General features: G+C 45.7%; 1 protein-coding gene across 3 annotated transcripts in view; it reads right to left on the reverse strand.

Annotated features, from left to right (window-relative positions):
* Positions 1 to 23,537, reverse strand: part of dlg5a (discs, large homolog 5a (Drosophila)) — a 46,829-nt gene that overhangs the window by 14,767 nt on the left and 8,525 nt on the right. The window contains exons 3-28 of one of the 3 annotated variants that reach the window (XM_025060916.1): positions 19,166 to 19,234; positions 18,910 to 19,084; positions 18,295 to 18,438; positions 17,421 to 17,604; positions 15,605 to 15,864; positions 14,552 to 14,864; positions 14,239 to 14,316; positions 13,127 to 13,279; positions 12,262 to 12,446; positions 12,042 to 12,167; positions 11,087 to 11,219; positions 10,418 to 10,545; positions 10,150 to 10,325; positions 9,534 to 9,637; positions 8,506 to 8,598; positions 7,434 to 8,423; positions 6,499 to 6,619; positions 6,100 to 6,250; positions 5,678 to 5,811; positions 5,456 to 5,545; positions 5,122 to 5,290; positions 2,862 to 3,024; positions 2,361 to 2,494; positions 2,099 to 2,263; positions 1,845 to 2,028; positions 711 to 859 (exon numbers count right to left, since the gene is read on the reverse strand). In XM_025060916.1, coding sequence (XP_024916684.1) covers positions 711 to 859; positions 1,845 to 2,028; positions 2,099 to 2,263; positions 2,361 to 2,494; positions 2,862 to 3,024; positions 5,122 to 5,290; positions 5,456 to 5,545; positions 5,678 to 5,811; positions 6,100 to 6,250; positions 6,499 to 6,619; positions 7,434 to 8,423; positions 8,506 to 8,598; positions 9,534 to 9,637; positions 10,150 to 10,325; positions 10,418 to 10,545; positions 11,087 to 11,219; positions 12,042 to 12,167; positions 12,262 to 12,446; positions 13,127 to 13,279; positions 14,239 to 14,316; positions 14,552 to 14,864; positions 15,605 to 15,864; positions 17,421 to 17,604; positions 18,295 to 18,438; positions 18,910 to 19,084; positions 19,166 to 19,234 — 4,771 coding nt within the window. Of the gene's footprint in view, positions 1 to 710; positions 860 to 1,844; positions 2,029 to 2,098; positions 2,264 to 2,360; positions 2,495 to 2,861; positions 3,025 to 5,121; positions 5,291 to 5,455; positions 5,546 to 5,677; positions 5,812 to 6,099; positions 6,251 to 6,498; positions 6,620 to 7,433; positions 8,424 to 8,505; positions 8,599 to 9,533; positions 9,638 to 10,149; positions 10,326 to 10,417; positions 10,546 to 11,086; positions 11,220 to 12,041; positions 12,168 to 12,261; positions 12,447 to 13,126; positions 13,358 to 13,592; positions 13,933 to 14,238; positions 14,317 to 14,551; positions 14,865 to 15,604; positions 15,865 to 17,420; positions 17,605 to 18,294; positions 18,439 to 18,909; positions 19,085 to 19,165; positions 19,235 to 23,537 lie in introns of those variants that run through there. The other 2 variants (XM_025060917.1, XM_025060918.1) reach the window with 2 other exon arrangements.

The following is a 23,537-nucleotide window of genomic DNA, read 5'->3' on the forward strand; positions in this document are numbered from 1 at the left end:
CGTCCAGAGAGGAGAGCGGCGTCGTCCAGTCTGTGACAGCACAGGGAGAAGAGGGTGAGGACGGGGGTGAGGACGGGGGTGAGGACGGGGGTGAGGACGGGACGCCGCAGTGACCAGAGATAAAACACAAGTGAAGACGGCTCTGATCGTGTCGGCGTGTCGTTCTGCTGCCTCCTGCTGGAGCCTCATATGTCACCTGGTGAGCGACAGCGCCGTCAGGCTGAGTGTATTTACTGTCCATGACATCACGAGCGCTCGCCGATATGACAAGTGACTGTGGCAGCTGCAGCAACACGCTCTCAGACGGCCCACAATAAAACCTGACTATTTTAGTGCCTCCTGTTTCCATTCATACACAACGTACAGTGTGTGTGTGTGTAACGACCTGGAAAACACACACACACACACACACACACAGGCGGCTGAAATGGATCCAACAGGAAACAGAGACGGACTGTGATCAGAGGGAGCTCAGTATTTTTGATCTCCTTCAAACCTAAGTTCTGTCTAACCTTGAATGTTCCAACTCCTGCTTTGGCACAAATACGCCTGTGACCCCTGACCCCTGACCCCTGGGATTGAACCCTGGACCTTGGTGATTGGTTTGAACCGTCACGTTGGTGCAGTGAGAGTCTGAGCTGCTTCACTTCCTGTTCAGACGGCGTGGTGTGTGTGTGTGTGTGTGTGAGTGTGTGTGTGTGTGGTGTTACCTAATATAAAAGCCGTCTCCTGGAGCGTCCTTGAGGAGGATGAAGTCGTCCGGTCGATGCTGCACCTTCAACGTGACGACCTCCACGGGCTTCAGCATCTCCACGTAGACCTCCTCAGCTGTTTTATTCTTCATAGTCACACAGTTGTACTGGAAGAAAAGACGAGGAGGAGAAACCTCTTAATATTTATTACTAATAATAGGCCTTTAAACGTTTGGCCTATTAAATTCTACCTCTTCATGACAATAACATTTGCAGAGAAATACAAAAATATCACCAAGTCTTTAAGAACTAGCCTAACAATAAGAAATATAAAGAAATTAACCAAAATACAGATTATCCTAACAGCACAGTCAGAGGACTCGCCCAGGTTAGCTAAAAGTAGCTGTAAGACGATAGCTAACGGTAAACGTACGATGAAAACAATCAAACATGTGGTCGTAGAAACCAGGACTTGATCCAACAACAACAACATGAACATGGCTTTGACTTGATGCCAACGACCAGAGGCAGGGCCAGGATCCACTGATCCACTGAGCTCTCAGCTGTATTAAAGTGTGACGGCATCGATCGCTGCCTCGTGTGGAGACAGAAGACAAACGGGGTGAGACGCTGAAGGACGCTCTGAGGCCGTGTGGAAATTCAAATATCGGGTTAAACCTCGGTGGACGCGTGCCAGGAATTGTTTATTCTGCGTTAGCGGCGTTCCTGATATGAAACGCTGCTGCGGAGCGAGATTGGACGGAGACGAGCAGGAAATCAATGTCAAACTGACAGAGACAAACGACAGCCATGACGGAGTCAGGAATCTGCAGAAACACTTTGGTTCTGCTGGGTTTTAAAGAGGTTTGGACTTGAGACTTAAACAGAACAATTCAGTACTCTTCCACTAGGTGGCAGCAATGGCAACAAAAAACTAAAATTGCTTTAAAATTTTGAAAAATATCTCTGTTTTGGCTTTCTTCAAGTTCATCAGCGTTGTGTTCAACTAAACAGGCGCAGTGATGCACCATGGGAGGAAGATTCACCTTCCTTGTCATGGTACATACACAGCACACAGGGAAGAGAAGAATCTTTGTAGTTTGTATAAAATACTGAGGTCAAAGACAGAACCGTCATCATCAGCGTCCACACCTCTAAGATCAGGTCTCCAGGCAGCAGTCCATCTGGGCCTCTGGCAGGACTGTCCTCATCCAGACCCTCGATGTAGACACCTCGCAGGTTCCCCCCACAGAGCGTGACTCCCACCTCCACCCCAGGCCGCCGCACCGTCACCAGCCGAGGGTCGCCGACCTTCCTGCTGCTCTCTGACGACATCCTGGAAGAACGTTGGTCCTCAGTGTCGGGAACGTCTCACGGACATTTGTCTCCTGTATTGACGGACTCACCTGATGAAGCTGCTGGGGCTGGTGGTGGGCGTGGTCTGTTTGGAGGAGGGCGTGAGCGTACCTTCGTCCTGTTCGCTCAGAGTGTCGATGTTGGCGTGGTTGTCGGAGGTCACGGCGCCGCTCGTCTGGGAGGTGGACTGAGTGCTGACTGGTTCCAGACGGGAACTGTTGATAGAAACGAAGAAAGAACGTTTGATTCTCAGTCGACTGGAGGAAGTCTGAAAGTCCGACATGAAGACTGGACCCTCAGAGACACCGTTACCTGGACCTGGAGTGGTTTCCCAGCTGGTACATGTGTGGGTTGTACTGAGCCATGATAGTGATGGTGTCACACTGTTGGCCAATGATCAGCCGAGCCTGCTGCTCCGTGGCGTTCCTCAGGTTGATGCCATTGAACTGAAATGGGAAGAAAAGGTTTCAAAAAGTCCATTTATCCCATAAGTTCACTACGAAAAACTCATGAAAGTAAAAAATGGTTTTAAAATCCAAGAATTTCATCGTTCCAAAACAGGAAATGAAACTAAGACTAATCCAACTCTGGACAGGACCTGAGTCCAGACCTGAGTCCAGACCTGAGTCCAGACCTGAGTCCAGACCTGAGTCCAGACCTCAGTCCAGACCTCAGTCCAGATCTGAGTCCAGAGGACTTTACTTTGGTTCTCAGATTCTCCTAAAATGAGTTCCTTGTGACCCCTGTCCTCTGACCCCTGTGTCCTCAGACCCCTGTCCTCTGACCCCTGTGTCCTCAGACTGTTGACCTCACCTCCAGCAGCTGGTCTCCGTACTCCAGCCCCGCCTGGTGAGCGATGCTTCCTCCCGTCACCTTGGACACGAAGATTCCTCCGTTCTCGCCGCCGACGATGGAGATGCCCAGCGGCTCCGCTCCTTTTTGTACGACCACATTACGAGGTTCTTCTAAGTACGGTCTGTGGGTGAAACGAAAAGAGAAGTCAGTGGTAACCAACACATCCACTCTGGACCTTAGGAGCGCCACCTTGTGGCCGGAGACCAGATGCAGAAATGAAATCCAATTGCTTTAAAAAAACCAACTCTATCATGAAGGTTGTGTCAGTGCAAGCGGAGTTCAGGCAGAGCATTCAGGAAGATTCTATGATGACAGGGTTGGGTACGGAGTCTGAATCGATTCACGTCGGACAAAGTGGAGCTGACGTTTGAGACGGAGGTCTTCACTGATCTGTTCTGATTCTACAGGGCGGGGGGGTCAAACTCATTATGGTTCAGGGACCACATACAGTCTGATTAGATGTCAGGTGGGCCAGATTAAACCTCCTAACGGGCCAGGTTTGGCCCACGGGCCACATGTTTAACACCTGTGGTTTGCTGCTGATGTAAACTGTACCCAACCCTAGAGTGAAGACGACCAGCAGCCGGGGAGGGTGGGGGGGCAGGTGGGGGGGCAGGTGAACAAACAGAAGAGTGACGGAGGTCCTCCAGGTTTAAAGGACTGAGGTGGACACATGCACCTGGGCCGTGAGCGTGTGGTCGTGGTTCTACTCTACACAGCTACATGCTTCCAGCAGGATTTCTGACAGACCTGTAGACGCTGACGCTGGACAAAAGAAAACTTAGCAAAACAACAAAATACGTGAAGCTTAAAGCAGAGAAGAAAATTCAAAAAGACCAAATCGAACACCAGGGTTAAAGAATGTAGAGTTTCATCATCAGGATTTGTTTTTTAATTATGAGATTTAAATCCCATAAAAATGTGTTTTACGAATGTTAAGTCGTACATATGGGAGATTAAAGCCATCAATATATAACTGCTAAAATAAAACTAACGTATTAAATAAAGTCAGTTTTCAGATTAAAGTAATCATGTCATAAAAATGTTAAATTTAGGGGAAATTATGAAAAAAATAAAAAACACCAAGAGAAAAAAATAAATAAAAGGATCTTAACAATATATATATTTTTGAATATATTTTGCAACTTATAGAAATGTCACTTTTATCAAATCATCTCATAATCAAACATCCATGAGAGACTAATCCATTCACATCTACTTCTATATTTCTATACTTATTTATTTTATATTACAGGTCGACTTCTGCTACCATGCAGGAAAAGGAAAAACTAAAATTTAACCGAAACATTCTCCGTCTCCCTTCAGTCCTCGACACTGTGCGTCTGTTTTCCACCTCGGCTGAAGCATAGATGAACAGCTGAGGTGGCAGTGGGTGAGGAGCAGCACGGGATCTGAGGAGCATTCTGCTGTCGGACGCACAGAGAGGAGACACAAACCTGAGGCTCCTGAGGGAGGAGAACCTCGGCCGAGCAGCCAGAGGAATCCTCAGAAAGGAGCGGTTACGGTAAAGAGCCCTGAGGGCGGGGGGGGAGGGGGGGTTAGAGAGACAGAGAGACAGAACAGGGGGGTAAAGAGGGCAGATGTGATACAGAGACTGTGATCAGTTAAAAAAAAAAAAAAATCCCACAGAGGAGTTCCAAAAAAACAGGAAGGTGGCGCTGGAACTCAGTGGAAGTTCAAATCAACCAGAGATTTTACCTGAGGTTTAATGAGACGACAGTCAGATCTGACCTACGTCTGACGTGGGCCACATGTGGACCACAACCACCTGACCCACATTCACTCAGGAATGATGACTCAGATGAAGAATTGTGACCAATGTGACGTCCAGACATAGCTGGCTGAAAAATCTTTAGCAAAAAATTCAAATTTTAAATTCCCATGTGTCAAAGTCCATAGAGAAAAACAACCATTTTAGATCATAATAAAAATAAGGTTTTGATTTCTCTCCTGTCTCCATCAGCAAAATTAAAAGTTGATTTGTTTGACTTTGGAATTTAAAAATCCTTCATTTGTATTTACAAAAGAGAGAAACCTAATGACGGAGGCTGCCACTGAGCTGCACTGCTCTGCTAACAGGAGCTAAAAACGCTGGTTTTCTCCATGGACTTTGGTGTGAGGACGAACTCCAGGTTAGAATAAAAAAAAAAAACCAGAAGCAGAAGAAACGTCAGTAAAATAAAGCCTTTCCTCATACCTGTCTTTCCTCCGCTCTCCTATCGTCACCGGGCTGACAGAGATTCGAGGTAAAGTGGAAATGGAGCCTTGTGATTGGCTGCTGACGAATGAGGTTGTCTCCAGGTTAAGGGGCGACTGCGGGGGCGTGATGAGGCTGGGACTGCTGCACTCCGAGTGTGAGAGGGAGCCTGGGAAAAACAAACTGATCATTCAAATCTGACGGGAGGAAAAATGAAGAGTTTGACCTTCAACCAGTTCTCATCTTATTATGGTGTGAATTATGATGTGAGGAGTGACTGGACCAGTCAGACCAGTCAGACCAGTCAGACCAGTCAGACCAGTCAGACCAGTACCTCTGTCTGAGCCCAGCATGGAGCGAGGATATCGAGGAGTTGAGGGGATTTTGATCCTCTCCGTTCGATACTGGACGTTGGTGGAGGAACCTGATGGACGACCAGAGGAAACCAGAGACATAAACATGGAGACCAGACCGAGTCCAAAACCCAGGTCCAGAACTGGGACAGTAGGACCAGAGTGGGGGCGTGTTTGAGTGCGTGCGTGGCTGTCAGACTGACCGAGGCGAGCGCTGGAGGGCAGTGAGTTTGTACCGTGTGACGCTCTGCTGCTGCGAGACGACGAGGATTCTGGGAAGTCGTTGCTGCGTTTCTGCTGAGTCAGGTCCAGACTCAGGTGACCCTGGTGCTGTGGACTGGGGGGGGGGGAGCAGAGAACAGGAAACACTGATTCATTCAAGAACTTTTTACTGAGTCACCAACAAACTAATCCAATCCATCTTTGAACTCCTGTATTTAGTCACTGTGGGAGCAGAGAACATAAGAGATTTTAAGGAATTGTTTGGACAAGTCTCTAGCTTTTCTTTTGATTTTTGTAGTTTTTAGATATTTTGAGGCTGATTGAAGTGAGTGAAGCTGACGTCAAGGTTGGATTTTAAAGGGTTAAAACTGTCTGGTTTTGGTGGCGTTAGAGTGAAGAGAACCTGGTGTGCTGGTGCTGGTGCTGGTGACAGATCTGAGACGCCACAGACGGACAGTTGCTGGTGTGAACGCGGTGGCTGCGCACAGTGTACACAGGATTCCTCATCACGGCCGTCACTGCAGGACACGGAGAGAGTCCGCGGTGGGCGGAGTCTGAAACACACGCACATACAGACGCACGACCGTGTTTTAGATGGTTTTAAATATTCAGTTCAGGCAAAACTGTCTTTTCATATTTTATTATCTGGGAAAGATTTTTGTCCAAAAACTCAACGTTGGTTCAAAAGCTAAAGAATAAAAAGTCAAAACGTTCACTAAAACAAACTAAAAAAAATTATTTCAGTTTCATAAAAAGTCAAAATAAAAATAATCGTTGTTTCTAATGATGGAGGGAAACTGACTTGGAGGCAGCGTTCCATTATAGACTGTGGGTACGAAACCCAGGCTGTGTCTGTGGGAGCGGCTGGGTGAGGAGCGCAGCAGCTCCCTGGGCTCTGAGGAGGGGTCGTCACTGGAGTAACTCTGGGAGGAGACGCAGAGACAGAGACAGAAACAGAAACAGAAACAGAAACAGAAACAGAAACAGAGTGTTACTGCAGCAGGAGGAGGAGGAGAAAAGTTCACCACGGATCCTGACAGGAATCATGAACGACTGAAGGAAGATCCTGGATCTGAAGTCAAATAAACATTCAGGTCGTACTGCGACGGATGAGTGTGTGTGTGTGTGTGTGTGTGTGTGTGTGTGTGAGAGCTTCACTGACTCAGCTCCTGTACCAGAGTCCAAACTCTGGCACCAGTCGTTCTTCTATTACCAAAATGGACGTCTTGGCCCAGTGGGAGTTTAAAACTGCTCTGAATATGAATGAGCTCTGAGGAGAGGGAGGAGTTTTAGATTTTTAATCAAATAGAATGTCAATAAATCAAAGGATCAAACTGGCTACGATCTGTGATGTGTTTGTCATTTTACTGGTTCTTCAGTGTTTTATTGCTGGTCAAACCAAAAAAGCTTTACATTAATTTTTTTAAGGTCAAGGTCAAGTACGTCCTCAATAAACAGAAATGTATAAAATGTATAAATAAATGTATAAACAAAATGTTTGTCTTAACAAAGAACAGTTTCCTGTCTGCCTAAAATTATTTTTTACTACTTTTATAAACTGCCAAAAATGGACAAATTAAATCCACAAAGAGTAAAAACATTGATGAAAAGATGAATCAATGTCAGGAAATAAAGAGCAAAAAAATAAATAAAACAAGAATTATTCATTTCAAAAACAGGGGCTCACAGTTGGCCCCCAAACCAGTGGTTGGACCCAACCGTTTTAACTGGACTCACCTGCAACAGGGGCAGCGTGATGGTCTGAGGCGTCATCCTGCGTCTGAGGGCGGGGGCAGATTTAGGGCGTGGTCTCTTCACCTCAGGCTCCTCCCCTCGGGTGCGGCCGATGTCCTCGTCACATGACTTCCTGGAGGTCAGGACTTTGGCCTCGGTGAAGTAGTGGTTCCCGTTGCGGTCTCTCTCCCGCTCGCCCCTCTCTCCCCCGACTTCTCCTTTGCCGTCCGAGGTGACGGTGCAGTCGGAGGCGGAGCTGCTCTGATGTTTGTGTTTGAATTTGAAGGAGTCTGTGCGAGTGGGAGGGGTCGGGGGGGTGGGCGTCGGCGTGGAGGAGGAGGACAGAGACTCGGTTTTGGAAGGTTGAGGGGAATGGGAGATTACAGCAGCAGCAGCCACCGCCGCAATCTGATTGGCTGCCATGTACTCCATCTTGGAGGAGGGCGTCTCTGGGCGTTTGAAGGTGTCGGGATCGAAGATGGACTTCCTCTGTTTGGGCGACTTGTAGATGGACAGCTGGGCGGCGGCTACTGACGTGATGGGGCCGATGCTCTCCGGTGCCACCGACATGGACCCCACCATCATTTTGGGCCACGTGCCTCCACTGTGCTTCTTCTCCAGCGTGGTCTCCACCGTGATGCAGTCCGAAGGCGAGACGGGTTCAAACGGTAACGAAGACGGCGCCTTGGTGTAAGGACAGCACTCCTGGAAAGCACTGGGACCGTAGCGTCCGGAGCCGAGGTCGGTCGCCGGTCGGAGGCCGGCGGCGGCGAGGAGAGGGTACGCCTCGTCGGATTCCCCTCTCATCCTCCTCCTCTCTCCGGAGACGCTGCTGATCTCAGAGCAGTAGATGTCCGTCTGCGTGGAGCTGTTGTGTTTGAGGTTCCTGCTGTTCCTGGACTGAAGGTCGGACAGGAAACGACCGCTGGACTTCTCCGACGAGTCGCGCAGAGTCTCGAAGATGTTCTGTCCTGATGTGCTGTGAGGGAAGAACTGAGAACCAGCAGCGGATTAGAAATGACCAGCAGGGGGCGATACTGGACATGAACGTCATTTGTCAGCAGGTATTTGGTACCTTCATGAGAGACAGGCTGAGAGAATCTCTGCAGCTCCTCAACAGAGACTCACACTCTGTCACTGACTTGGTGTCCAGGGCCAGGCCGTTGATCTGGGGGGGGCAGAAGGAGGGGGTATTTATTTATATGTTATATATATTTATCACAGTTACTAACACAAAGTGGACGACTCCTCTCAGGTCCAGAACCTCCACAGTGACTTTAACTCTGAATGATGTCGGAGCCTCAGGTTTCATGACTCTTTTCACCTTTAACTGTGATTAAAAGGTTCAATAAGTTCAAAACAACCTGAGACGCAGAAGTGATTAACATCTACAGGAGCGTGGTAAAACACGATACTGCTGCACGATAAAGATCTGCTACAGCATGATCTGAAACTGCTGCTGCTAATTATCCACCAATCACAGGTCTCCGTCTGAAGGCGGTTCACCGTCACACACCAAAGTCCATGGACAAAAAGTCGATGATTCACTGCTGCTTCTATTAGTGTGAATTTTTTTTTTTAAATATCAGATTCACCAACGTGAGTCTACATTCAATATTTTTTCTTATTTGTGAGGAAACAAACAACAGTCGTTGGTCGTTATTGTCCACAAAACTTCCCATCCAAGAAGCAGAGCAGGAGTGTTTTTTTTATCTGTCATGTGTAAATGAAATTCAACTGGTCGTCTGTGATTTCCATCGGAGCAGAAACATCCAACAACTCCAGGATTTAAAAGGTTTCAAACTTCAGACGTGAAGGAGCAGAATTCCTCTGACAGATTAACTGGTTCCATTTTTGGACTAAGTCAGCTTCACCTCACAGATCCACAGATCCACAGAGTCAGAGGAGAAGTTTTTCCACTGTATAAATCTCTGCTCCTCCTACTTTAAATGCTAAACTTAATCCCACTGTGAAATCACAGGCTGCAGCCAGGATCCTGGAGAATGTCTGGATTAAACAGCCAACGTGAGTACCTCTGAGGTTAAGTACTACAGTACTACAGTACTACAGTAGTATATATATGTATTTATGAAATAAACTCACAGTAATGAGTCTGTCACCAACTGAGAGAGAACCTTCTCTGGCTGCTGGACTTCCAGGAACGATGGCAGAGACAAACACGCCGTTCTCCAAACCGATGCCACTGTCTGGGAAAAACAAACAAAAAACAACAACAACAAAAAAAACAGCCATTTAATTTTCAAAGAATCAGTCAGAGAAAACAAGGAAAAGTTTGGGACTTGACGGTCAGAGCAGAAACAGCTAAAGGTAAAGGCTAAAGGTAACAAGGAAAAGTTTGGGACTTGACGGTCGGAGCAGAAACAGCTAAAGGTAAGAAAACAAGGAAAAGTTTGGGACTTGATGGTCGGAGCAGAAACAGCTAAAGGTAAAGGCCAAAGGTCTAACTAAAATAGGTCAAATAAAGCAAAAAGGACTGGGAAAAGTTTGATAAAAACAACAAAAATTTGGTGATTAATTATTGGCCGACAGATGTGTTCTTTTCTATCATCTGATAATGGAATAAAAGACAATAATAGACAAATAAATTATTTCACATCTAAGACGTTCTCTAGAAATAAAGGTAAAAATAAATTTGTATAAATGTCACAGTTTGTCTCTGTTTGAATGATTACACATCTAGAATGTTCTGTGTCTGGACCTTTGTGTCCGACCAGGCTGATGTGGACTGGCGTCAGCAGCCGTCCTCCCAGAGACTTCCTCCTCCGCACCACCATGTTGATGGAGCCTCCTCCGTTCAGGACGGCCTTCACCACCTGCTTCCTGTCCTTATTGGTCAGGTCCACGTCGTTAATCTTCAACAACCAATCGTTCACTCTGTAAACCGTCGGGGACGGACAACAACACGGTTTAATGAAGCGTCGGTCAATGATGCGAACACAGCTGGGTGTCGTCGGAGCAGCTCGTACCTCAACCTCCCGTCAGCAACACTTCCCTTGTCCACCCTGGTAACAAATATCCCACAATCCCCGGGAAGATACGGATCGTTGACCCCGTCTGTGATGTCAAAGCCGAGGGCCTTTAAATCCATGTCGTCCTGGAAGGACACGACAATCGTTCAGACGTCAGAGGACGCGCCGCCGATTTAGAGCTCATTTGTTTTGGTTCATTCGTCACAAATAAAGACAGAACGTCAGGAAGTATTTAGACTTCGGAAAGGTTGACAGCATTCGTCACAAATAAAGACAGAACGTCGGTTGACACAGAATCAAGGTTTAGTTGAACATTACTAAACCACAACTGCATTAACATAAGAAAAAAATAACACTAAAATACATAGATAGAAAAAGTGGGCAAAAAACTATACAAAAAAATAGAAGAGACTGACATTAGTCCAAAAATTATACAAATAATCAAATGTGAGAAAAACCAACTAAAATGAAAAATGGGATAAAAATGAAGAATATTTATCAAATACTACATCAACTGTAGAAGAACAGAAAAGTTTTCAAAAACATATAGAAACAAAAGAAATAAATAAAATTGAGCAAAGAGTAAAATCAAAAATTGGGCAGAAACAGCAGGAAAACAAATGGTATCTAAAATAAAACCTCAAGCTTCTCTGCTCGCTCTCTCACCCTGTCCTTCTCAAACTCCACCACCTCCGTCTCCCACTCCAGAGAGTCAGTGTCGATGGCCGAGTCGTGGGAGCTGTGGGCCATGAGCTGACAGAACCGGGCCTCCTTCTCCAGCTGACTCTCCATCTTCTCCCTAAGTAAAGATGAAGCAACAGAGAAAAAAAGATGTTTAATTATTCAGAGTTTGTTTCTGTTTTGTGAACAACTGACAAACTTCTTCTCCAACTCTTACTTCTGTCCTACTGACTTCTCTGAAACTCACTCCTTCCATTGTTCAGCTCAGTGAACCACATTTATATTTAAACATATGTAAAGGTAAAGTAGAACACACACAATGTCCTGCTGTCAGGGAGATGTACGAGGACGCTGAGGTGAGGTCGGCCTCCAGGGGGAGCTGTGGCATTAAAACCCAAATCTTTACATTCTTCAGTGAAACTCTCAAAGTCACTGCAGAACAACCACACTGTCCACACAGAGCTCTGGTTAAAAACAGGTGACCATATAGCCTCACCACCAGCAGAGGGCGCATGGAGTGCAGTTTTCAGACGTTCATTTGCAGAAGAACAGAGTGCAGTCATTTTTTAAAGTCTTCATGACTTTAAGTGTTTTTCGGGGATTAAGTTGAGAATAAGAACCATTACCAGACTAAGGTTGGATTTCTGGCGTCCCCTGGTGGTAATAAACCTAAAGTAAAGACAGTTAGCAGTGTTACTTTGTTGTTGCTGCTGTTCTGTGTCCAACAAGACACTTTTATCAGAGCTCAGTCTGTGTGAACCTCAGGCCTGGACTGACAACGACGACTGAAGACACCAGGACACAGGAAGCCGGAGTGGACGGAGTTGTCCTCAGCCTCCCTTTAAGAACCACCCAGTATTTTTAATGACACGTTTGTGACTCTTCTTCTTCTTGGTCTGTTTCACTCTTCTGTTTTTATCTGTGTTTTCTCCAGACTCACTTTAATTCTTTCAGCTCCCTCAGCGTGTCGTTCTTCTGCTTCCTCATGTCGTCCAGATTGCGCAGGGCGTCGGCCAGCTCGCTGACGGCCCGATCTCTTTCCCGCCGCAGGTTATCACACAAAGTCCTGATGGTGAACAGTAGGGGGCGAGACTCAAACGTGGGTGACATATGTCGTGATATTAAACAAAGACTCACCGAGCCAGCGCTCAGATACCGACCTGATACTCTCCCTCTCTGCCACGATCTTGTCCCTCTCCTGAAAAGCCCAGTCCCTTCGACACTTGGCGACCTCCGCCTCCTGCGTGGCCTCCTTCAGCTCCTGCGACATGGCCTCGTACTGTTTCCTCAGCATCTCGATCTCCTTGTTGGCTCGCTCCATGTCCAACGTGGCCGAGTCTTGTTTCTGTCGACATCACAGTTCACAGGATTCAGACTGTGACGTGAAACAAGTTAGTGGTTCTCAAACCCTGGTACGCATACCACTGGTGGTACTTTGGCTCCCTCTGGTGGTACACAGCAGAACTGATTCAGATGAGGTGACACTAAGATGTTAAATACAGCTGGTATGTTCTGGCTTGGTGGGTGTATGTGTGCACCTGTGTTTGTTTTCAGATTTGAAAGTAAAGTTTCAGTTCTACTATTTCACTGCACAGTTTGTCTGATAAAAACTCTCAAACTAAGGAACACAAACCACTTATGTTAGGAGGGCTCCCTCTAGTGGTTCACAGGTGCATGATACTCGCCATGGTGAGTCACAGGCTGCAAATAGAGCTTTTCTAGACATGATACGCTAACTCAGCTAAGAGAAACTATAAACCAGTGAGAAGCCAGTGATGCATTCAAGGTCCTTGGAATAAAAGTTATTGCATCATTAGGCTTGAACCGTTGTCACTGCTATGTTGCAATGAGTTGTTAACTCATACTGGAATGCTAATTGGCTAATTTCTAAACACACTTTTGAGCCAATCATAGGCTAATTTGATTGACATGCTGGCAGTTGTCGGGTGAAGACTTGGTATAAAGTTCATATGCAGTTAAAATTTAAAAAAATCAAACATTTGTGTCAGTAGTTTTTTTTTTTACATGTCTGGCTTGGTAGTACTCCCGCAGCAGCTGATCTCGCTGAATGATGGCCTCCGTCCTCTCTTTCCGGGCCACGTCCCTCTCCTCTCGGACCATCTCGATGTCCTTGCAGGCCTGACTCAGCTCCTTCTGGGCCTCGGCCTTGTCCTTCACCTCGTGGCAGTACTTCTCCAGCAGCTCGTTCCTCTCACAGATGGCCCTGTCCCGGTCCACCAGAGACGAGTTCAGCTCCTGTCACGGAACGAAAAGTGGAAATCTGTGACACTGATGCAAACACACTCCAGCCCTGTAGAGGGCGGTAAGGCATTTATAGTTTGTTTGTTTTTGTGAATGTAGTAGGCAGTTGGAAAATACACAGGTTTATTTAAATTATTTTTTGTGTCAAATATTGCTTTTGATTAAAGAAGGCAATTAATTGTGATTATTATTTAAAAAAACCCCGATGAACCTTTAAAAAGTATCCGACCTGTCTCAGAGCCTCCAGCTCCTCACTCGCCACCACCCGTTCAGACGACTTGTTCTTCAGTCGCGCCTCCGCCGCCTCCAGCTCCGTCTGCAGCTTGTCCAGCTCTTTGATCACCTGGTCCCGTTCGCTCATGATCAGACGGTACTCGTTGAACACCGAGTCCCGCTCCTCCTTGTACTTCTCGCAGTCCTTGGTGGATTTCAGCTGCAGGTTCTTGTAGCGCGTGACCTCCGCCTGGAGACGCTCCATCTCCCGCTGCAGCTCCTTGTTCTGGGACAGAGACTTGTTCAGCTCCTGCTGCACGGACTCAAACCTGAGGAAACAAAAATGATAACATGATAAAATTAAATAATATAATAAAAATACAAGTTCAGTTTTTGTTCACTAACGGCTTCTGTCAGTCTCTGCCAGCGCTGATGCAAAAGTCCTAGGAAAAAGTCATGCCGTCTGCTGGGATACTAAACGTTAAAACAAAAATATTTATAAAGGTTTCTTTTTTTTAACACCAGTTCCTAACACCATGAATAAACACACCTACAGCCTAACCACTAGAGGGAGCCTCCAAACCACCTGTGGTCCGCATGCCGTAGTTTGAGAACCAACAATACTAGGAGTACTTAGTGAAAGATTTGGCCTTGTCCTTCACCTCGTGGCAGTACTTCTCCAGCAGCTCGTTCCTCTCACAGATGGCCCTGTCCCGGTCCACCAGAGACGAGTTCAGCTCCTGTCACGGAACGAAAAGTGGAAATCTGTGACACTGATGCAAACACACTCCAGCCCTGTAGAGGGCGGTAAGGCATTTATAGTTTGTTTGTTTTTGTGAATGTAGTAGGCAGTTGGAAAATACACAGGTTTATTTAAATTATTTTTTGTGTCAAATATTGCTTTTGATTAAAGAAGGCAATTAATTGTGATTATTATTTAAAAAAACCCCGATGAACCTTTAAAAAGTATCCGACCTGTCTCAGAGCCTCCAGCTCCTCACTCGCCACCACCCGTTCAGACGACTTGTTCTTCAGTCGCGCCTCCGCCGCCTCCAGCTCCGTCTGCAGCTTGTCCAGCTCTTTGATCACCTGGTCCCGTTCGCTCATGATCAGACGGTACTCGTTGAACACCGAGTCCCGCTCCTCCTTGTACTTCTCGCAGTCCTTGGTGGATTTCAGCTGCAGGTTCTTGTAGCGCGTGACCTCCGCCTGGAGACGCTCCATCTCCCGCTGCAGCTCCTTGTTCTGGGACAGAGACTTGTTCAGCTCCTGCTGCACGGACTCAAACCTGAGGAAACAAAAATGATAACATGATAAAATTAAATAATATAATAAAAATACAAGTTCAGTTTTTGTTCACTAACGGCTTCTGTCAGTCTCTGCCAGCGCTGATGCAAAAGTCCTAGGAAAAAGTCATGCCGTCTGCTGGGATACTAAACGTTAAAACAAAAATATTTATAAAGGTTTCTTTTTTTTAACACCAGTTCCTAACACCACGAATAAACACACATACAGCCTAACCACTAGAGGGAGCCTCCAAACCACCTGTGGTCCGCATGCCGTAGTTTGAGAACCAACAATACTAGGAGTACTTAGTGAAAGATTTAACTTGAAAATCTGAAGTGAGACTTGGAGAAGACTGGAGGCCGAGGCCCAGGAGGATCGGACGCCGACTCCTCAGGGACGCTGCCACAATCTGCCGTCTGGCATAACGACAAAAAAAGTGTTCTCAAAATAAAGATGCTTGTCCTGGGGGGGTGCAGCAAGCGCTCCAGAATGTTCTTGGACTTTATTTAGTCAGGACTGGGTGGACTGTGAGGTAAAATGATTTATATCTGAGTTTAAAAGTTTAAAAGTTTCAAAGTTTCAAAGTCAACCCAGGCTTTTATGTCACTGTGAACAGCAGTGTTTTCTTCATGACTTCCTGACACTCACATTTTTTCACTGTCCCCTTTGTAAGGTTTTCCAGGTCTACAGGAAGTGAAGCAGCCTGACTTTTATCCACAACAAAAACAGCGTGGCTCTCACCTCCTCACGGACGTGGAGTACTGCTGCTGGTAGAGCACGGCCGAGTCTCGCTGCTTCAGCAGGGCGTCCATTTGTTTCTGCAGCCGGCGGTTCTCCTCCTCGGCCTGCTCCAGGCGGCTCAGGTCCGTGTTGTGATTGGCCACCTTCTCGCTGAAGCGCTTGCTCAGGGTGTCGTAGTCCTTCTTCACCCCCTCCAGTTTGTCCATGGCCGTGTCGTAGAGCTGGTTCAGCACCTCCGACGAGCCCCTCTCTCTAATCACCTGGTGAGGACAGCACAATTTATCTGGCAGCGCTCTCAGACAGGAAGGACAAACGTCCGTCCTGAGGCACATTTGAAAAACAACATAATCAGAGGCCAGAACAATCTGAACGAAGTCCCAGTTTCCAGTGATAGACCTCAGATCTCATCAATATTCCCCCTCAGCCGACGAGGCCTTCGTCTGTTTTTGTTGTGCCACATATTGACAGCAGATGGCATCAAAGTGTCAGCACCTTTCTCTTTTTACAGACTAAGCAGATCCAGGGCCAGATTTATGCAAAAAAAAAAAAAAAAAAACACCCCCCAAAAAAACAACATTGTCTTCCGTTGGAGTCAGTGAATTTTTAAACTGCCTTTAAGGCCATGTAATTAACAGCAAAGCTGCTGAACAAACAGCCACAGACGGAGACTGGCCTTCAGGGAACGCCACGGATTCCCTGGGAGACGCAGCGCATCAGGTCTTGCTGATGTAGTCTTCCCGGGTCGAGAGAGAGAGAGAGAGCGAGCGAGAGAGAGAGAGAGAGAGAGAGGCTCAGGGCTGCAGTGACCTCACTGACGCAGCACAACAAAACATATAACTCAGGCTGTTCCTGAAGCTAACGTGGTTTGGGTCAGCGTGCCCTTTAGCCCAGTCACAGCGCCGACCTTTAAGTGCTTGGCCTTTTCAGAAAACATTGTGAAGAGCACGCCCCCTGCTGCTCAGCTGCTTTTAAAGCGCTGCTGTATTCTCCAGAGTGCTGTGAGCGACGGAACCACACACTGTGTCGGAGGAACATGGTCCTGGACACGGAGACGGAACAGACTCTGCTGCAGCACCACCACATTTACACTTCATACACACGTGTGTTCTCAGTGGTTCAAACTCATGGTTTGAGTACCCACTGGTGTACACCTCAGTCTGTGAGAAATGTTGAAGAGAGCGATGACGATGTTGTGTTGTTATGAACAGGGATGAAAACAAAACTGTCCACTTCAAAAGACAAATACAAAGAAGCAGGAAGTCCAACAGACAACATGCTGCTTTAACAACATGACGTGGTGATAATGCCTCTGTGCCTGCCCTAAGGCACAGAGGCATTAGTAATAAAAATATGGAAATAAACTATAACATTTGCCTTAGTTAGATAAGACAAATATATAAAAACAGTTTACAAAAATAATTTAGCCAAATTAAAACTAAATATTAGCAGCTGTAAAATGAGCCCTGCTTCACAGACGACTGTGGCAACGTGAACTGTTCACATAAACATTTCCCTCCTGACATTCTGGGCCACATAAACCTGTACAGCTACGACAACTGGTCCCAAAGCCAGACTTTGATACACCAGATACACCTGCCCTGATGGGATCTGATGCAGGTGTTTAACTGTAAACCGCTCCTCGACTGCAGCAGCTGCAGCAGCGTCTCTTCACGTCCACGGAAAATGTTTTTCTTAGCGTCGAGTGTTTGACGGAGGAATCCATCGATAAAAGACGATAAAACCAAACGATGTGCGGCGTGGCTGCTGTTCTAGCTAACTGAAGTGTGTGATTTCTGCGTGTGTCTGGGTGGCGTACCTGCTGCTGCTGCTGCCGCAGGTCCACCAACTCCTTCTGGTCCTGAGTGTGCAGCCGCTGCAGCTCCTCGCAGTTCTGCTGCAGGTGGTTCTGCTCCCGGACCAGCTGCGAGTTGTCCCTCCTCAGAGTCTCCAGCTCTTCCTTCAGCTGCGTCTGTTCTCCCAGGATGCGACTGTGCAACATGCTGGAAAAACGGAAACAAAAACGTGCCTGAGAATGAGGTCGACTATTTGGAGGTTAAAGCCTCTAAATAATGTGCGACAAACTACTGTGGTTAACACTTTGAGCAGGTACCATTTTGGGTCTGAGAAAAAAAAAAAAAATCAACAAACTCTCACTTTTGCCGCTGCTCTGTATAAAAACAAAGTGCTTGATGAGCGAAAAGAGAGACTTTCTGTATGATATTTGAGAACTACAGATTGTACTGCAGTTGTCCGACCTTTAGTACAAATAAAAACTACATCGTCATGACAAAAAGTCCAGTTCAAATATCCGCAATTTTACACCATGGCAAACAGAAGTCGTCCATCAAGTCAGTCAAGTCTAGTCTGCTTAAAATCTCACTCCTGTGATTTCAATATTTTACATTTTATATTTATATTCACCTGGGTGAAACTAACTCTGTAAAACCAGGCAGCAGGAGGTCAGCAGCTCTGGTCTCCCTGGGTTTTTAAAATGTTTCCAGGCACAAAATAGACCAGAAAATAGAAAAATATTCTAAGCCTTTTTTCTAATGAAGCTGAAAATCTGTCCCCACTCCTCTTCTTCTTCCTCTTCTTCCTCCTCCTCGTTCTCCTGCTGCTGCTGATCTCCTGCTGTTTCCCGGCACAGAAAAACAGAACCTCCTGTGTTCAAAAACAGGTCAAAGACTCACTGGTAGAAGTCGGCCTCCTTCGCTGCCTCCTCGCACCTCTTCAGTGTTTTGGTGTGCTGGTTCTGGAGCGACTGCAGATCGGCCATGGCCCTCATGCACTGACTCTTCAGACGCTCGTAGTCGTGGCTGGCTTTGGAATTTGGCCTTAAAGGAAGAGGAGAAGAGCAGCCTGGAGTCAGAAGTTGCTCAGCCTTGGACCTGACGGTCAACACCAGGACTGAAGGCTGACATTCCCCTCGTATCACAGTTCATGGGACAACAGGGCACAAAAAAACTAAACGTCAGGAATAACTGCACGTAAAGAAACCTGGTTTCTGACACAAAAGTGAACGTAAACATTAGCAGCGCTCAGATTTTATGCTAACACAGAAGCAGATACTAGAGCTGCACCAGTAGCTAAACATTTAGCTAAAACATAGCAAACACAAGCGTTCTCATAATCCAAACAACAGCTAAAACAGCTAAGCTAATCACCAAAAGCTAGCTAAAAGTAAACTTGTATAAAAGTTAGCTATGTTTACTGCAAAACTAGCTTCCTGTCACTTTGGTTAGTTTGTTTGTTTTTCCAATAAGTTTTTTTTAATATTATTTTGGCAGGAAAGTCAGTGTTCACACCTGCAGTCGTCGAAGGTGGTCCCAGGTGATGCCAACGCCAGACGCTTGCGAAGCTCATCCCTCTCTCTGGTGACCTGCCGGAGCTGGAACAGGACGGTGTCCAGGTGGTCGGCAGACGACCGGTTGTCGTTGATGGCGGGGGGTGGAGAGGATGCTTCACCGTTAACAGGAGAGCCTGTGACAGAGAGCACAAACCAGCTTTAGTTTCACCTGGTATTGATCTGGTGCCTCAGTTTGTATCTTTGTGTTTACGCACCAACACTGCTGAGGGAGCTGCTGCTTTCAGAGTCCGAGGGCATGGTGGACAGAACGCTGTAGGTCGACCCTAGGACAGGACAAAGACAGGAATGAGTCCACACATCACTCACACACACACATACCTGCCATAGTCAGACAGCAGGACTCATCACTGTAGAAAACCTGATGTGTCCTAAACTAACTAGAAATCAAACATAAAAAAAAAATACAGCCAAAAAAATTTTTTTTTTCATTTGCCAAAATACCCAAGTGTTTGCCAAACATATCAAATATTTGACCAAATTACTAGTATGGAATGAAATGCAACAACAGCTCAAAGATAATAACCACACATTTGGCCAAAATGATCCTCAAAAAGTACAAAAGTTTGACTGAATTATGTCAAATATTAGGTACACAGCAAATTTGCTTATTGTTAGCCAAAATAATGGCTTCAGATATTAAAGGAAACTAACTAATAAAATTAGTTCAGGTGAAATCTGAAAGACAAATCTGGCAAAATTTTCATCACTTTTTTCTGGACGACAACTTGAAGTTCCAGTTCAATAATGAACTAAAAGACTGTTACAGACTGGGCTTCACTGATTTAACACAGGTTTGTATTAAATCAGGTTCAGACTAATAATGAAAACACCAACGTGAACTTCCTCTCCTCAGCTCTGAGCTTCAACTCTAGACTGTGGTCGTCATTAAAACCTCCTCCTCTCTGTTCCTCCGCCTCACTTTGATCTACAGTCTCTATACGTTCCTGCTACACATGCACAACGTCACGGCTGAAATGGGATTTTCTCTTCTCCTGTGTGCGCATACACACACACACACACACACACAGACAAAGACTGTGGGAGAGAGCAGCGACCAGAGAAAGGCTGTACACGCCGTTAAGCTGCGGGATGTTTCACACAATCCATAGGAGACAGAACGCCGTCGAGTTTCTCCAAGAAAGAGCAGACGGTTTTAAACCTGACTGTTCTTTACAACCACACAGTCAAAAGAAAAACTGTCGTCACTTCACAACAATCACAGAAACATCACAGAAAAATCACAGAAAAATCACAGAAACATCAGTGAAAGTCTTTGGTGTCAACAGGTGGTGAAAACATGCTGCTGTGATCGATCACTTCAGATGAGATCAATGACTGGGACTGAACTGGAGCAGAAACGTACAGATGAGACGGAGAGTTCATGTTGAGGTAACGTCAGGTGTTTGGACACCAGGCCCAGACCAAGGTCAGAGGTCAGAGGGAGGCAGACCATCTGCTGTGGAAGTGAACGGGTGTGAACCAATAACCTGCTGTGTTGTTCTGCACAAACACTGATGTAGAGGTGAGATGACACTGGGTTTACACTCTGAAACAGAGACATGAAGCAGCAGCAGCAGCAGCAGCAGCAGCCCCCCCTACTGGGCGTCAGCTGCAGCTCTGACTCCTGCTCCTAACGTGTGACACCTCCAAGCCTTATTAAACAGGATCTTTGTGAGACTGTAGAGATGTGTCTGAGGAGGAGGACGGACGAAAGGACGGGGCATCAATGAGTCGCAGTAAAGATAAGGACAGAGAGCGCTTAACAGAGATGAGGGGTGGAGGAGACGGGGGGCAGGAGGGCCGGGGGAGGAAAGACTTTTAATTTGCACTGACATTCACTGGTCTTCATTACAGCTGCAGTGTGAAGAGTCTTGATTTCACATTGTTCCAGTCACCGTCGTGAGAACAGCTGCACCGTGTTAACATCCTGTGTCATCAACGCAGCTCGGGGGGAAAACGCTCTTGTTTTCAAAAGCAGTGCTGAAGAAGAGGAAGTGAACGTCGTTCTTCACTGAGCTGGAAAAGATGTGAACTGAACAACTCACTTCTTCAGCTCAGATGTGGAATAAAACCTTCATTCTCTAATATTCTAATTTACTGTGCAATATTCTGGTTAATATCTTCCTGCAACTTCATACCTTCAAATACTTAATGTATCAGTGAGTAAAAGTGTACGTGTAGAGTAGCTGTGCTAACTGTACAGTCTACAGAGGATCCTCCTCTGGAATAAACCTGTATTGATACAGTAAACTGCTGGAATACAATGAAATATTTTTTAAAAATATACTAAAAATGTGAATGAATTAAATATAGTAACATTATTTATAATAACATTATAAATAATGTTTATTATTTATTAATGTTTATTATTATACATAACAATAATAATAACATTATTTATTATTTTTTAAATATACTTTGTATATATGTACTGTATGATTTCCCTTGAGACTTTGACACATTAAGATTTAGAAAATATTTGTGTTGTGACAATATCACAGTTGTAGGAGTCCATGCTGCCACGGTGGAGGTTTGGGAGCTGCTCCACCTTGTGGTTAATCCCAGGTTTGAAGGACATTAAGGTTTAAAAGTTTTGCCAAACTAATATTGCTGTGATAACTACAAATAAATCTAATTATGGGAACGGTTTCCATTGATTCCATTTCTGACCAACCTTGATCTTTTTTTCCCTCTTTCCAACAATGAAAATTGTGTTTCTTGCAGAAAACTAAACCCACTGATCTGTAATACTGAGGACGTGGACCAATCACTGTACAGATCTTAATCTCTATCACAAAATCTGACTTTGCTACAAGGGCAAAGGCGTCTCACAGTGAGACTGGTTTAATGAGCTGCTAACGTAGCCCTGTGAGCACGGACGCGTGTCGTATGGATGTGTGTGTGTGTGTGTGTGTTACCTCCGAGTCGATGGGGCAGTGGTATTAGCCTTCGACAGGGTTTTAATCATTCAGAGCAATTAGCATAGAAGCAGCAGCAGCAGCAGTCGATAACAGCCGATCATTTGTAAACACAACCCATGTATCAATTAAGTAGTTGTACGTTAGCTTAGCATACGTCTGAAGGGCCACTCAGGAGCAACGCCACAAACTTGTGCCAAAAAAACAAGTGGCATAAAAAAAATAAATAAAGTGGCATTACTATTATTAAGTTAAACACATTGTTTTTGGCTAGCGGTTAGCTTTAATAGCTAAACATAGTTAGCTTTAAGTTGTAGTTATGTTGGCTTGGTTTTCTCCATCTGTTTTCACTTGAAATTACAGTTAGTTAAAAACCCACAGCGTTCCTGAGCCAACTCTGCATTTCTGTGTGTATTTACATTTTTGGATTAACATGGTAAATCTCATGTACACAGATGCAGAACCAGTCAGGACTTAGTGGTTCTGCTCTGTGGGTTAGTACTGTCACATCCTTCATCCTCACTTAAGCCGGCTGTAAAAATAAGAGGACGGAGTCTTCAAACATATCATCGGTGTCGCTGCTGTTTGTAGATGAATGAAGCACAGAACACAAAGGCAGGAGGAGCTCGAGCATCGCCCGGCGACCTTTTTTATTCTGACCGTGAACAGAGCTGACAGCGGCTAATGAAGAATAGAAGGAATTATTTTTGGAATGCTAATTTGTTCCTTTACCAAGTGGCCCTGATAAAACAGTGTGTGTTTTTCAAGGATACAATACCGGCTGCTCGGCTTCTTGAAAATCTGATTTACTCTGTGTAAAAATACACACTTCCATGTAAGGCTACGTGCTAAAAATATTTTCTTGGTTTCTTGGAAAAAGTGACTTAATGCTCTTGTATATGAAATAATAATAAATAATAATTTGAACGTTATTAAGGGGGAATTTTTGGTGTTGACAGCAGATCTGCTGCAACAGGCTGCTCCGTGAAGGCGCCAAGAATTTGGTTCCCCTGGGAACTGAACCCAGGCTACACTGTGTAACCTTCAACTCTTAGACTTCAGTTTTCAGCCATCATAAGACTTTGGCTTCAGCCTGGCTGCAGAACACTGGTGCTGACACAAATGTTCTGGAGGCAAAGGCTGATTGTTGGGGGGGAGGGAAGGGGGGGTGTAACCTCCGAGGTTTGGCGAACTACTTCTTTGACCTAGTTAAGTCGCAGTGACCGGCCCTGTTGTTGTCAACACCTGGTGGCAGCCTGTGGTATAGCTCACCCAGACTAATGTATCGCTGCAGTCAGAGACGCACACTTACAGTTATTGATCAGAGCCATAAAAAGACAAACCCTGAGGCTGCGGCGCTGTCCTGTTGTAGAATCCATTCTCTTTATGTGCTGCACAAGTCTCAACACTCGTAACGCCAGCATAGTGGTGTACTTGATGCCTAAGGACGTAGGATTAGCAAAGGTATTTTCCATTTACGAGAACTGGAACAACGCCTACTACTGGTAGTTGTGGTAAGTTAACTGAAAGTTGTTGTAGTACATGTAAGCTAGTAATGGTAAAAGTTTTTTTCTATACTCTTAACATCTCAATTAGCCAAGAACAGTAATAAAAACGTTTGCATAGATACCCCAAAAACCTAAAAAAA

The sequence above is a fragment of the Cynoglossus semilaevis genome, chromosome 12, assembly GCF_000523025.1.
Source record: "Cynoglossus semilaevis isolate Cse_v1.0 chromosome 12, Cse_v1.0, whole genome shotgun sequence".
NCBI lineage: Eukaryota > Metazoa > Chordata > Actinopteri > Pleuronectiformes > Cynoglossidae > Cynoglossus > Cynoglossus semilaevis.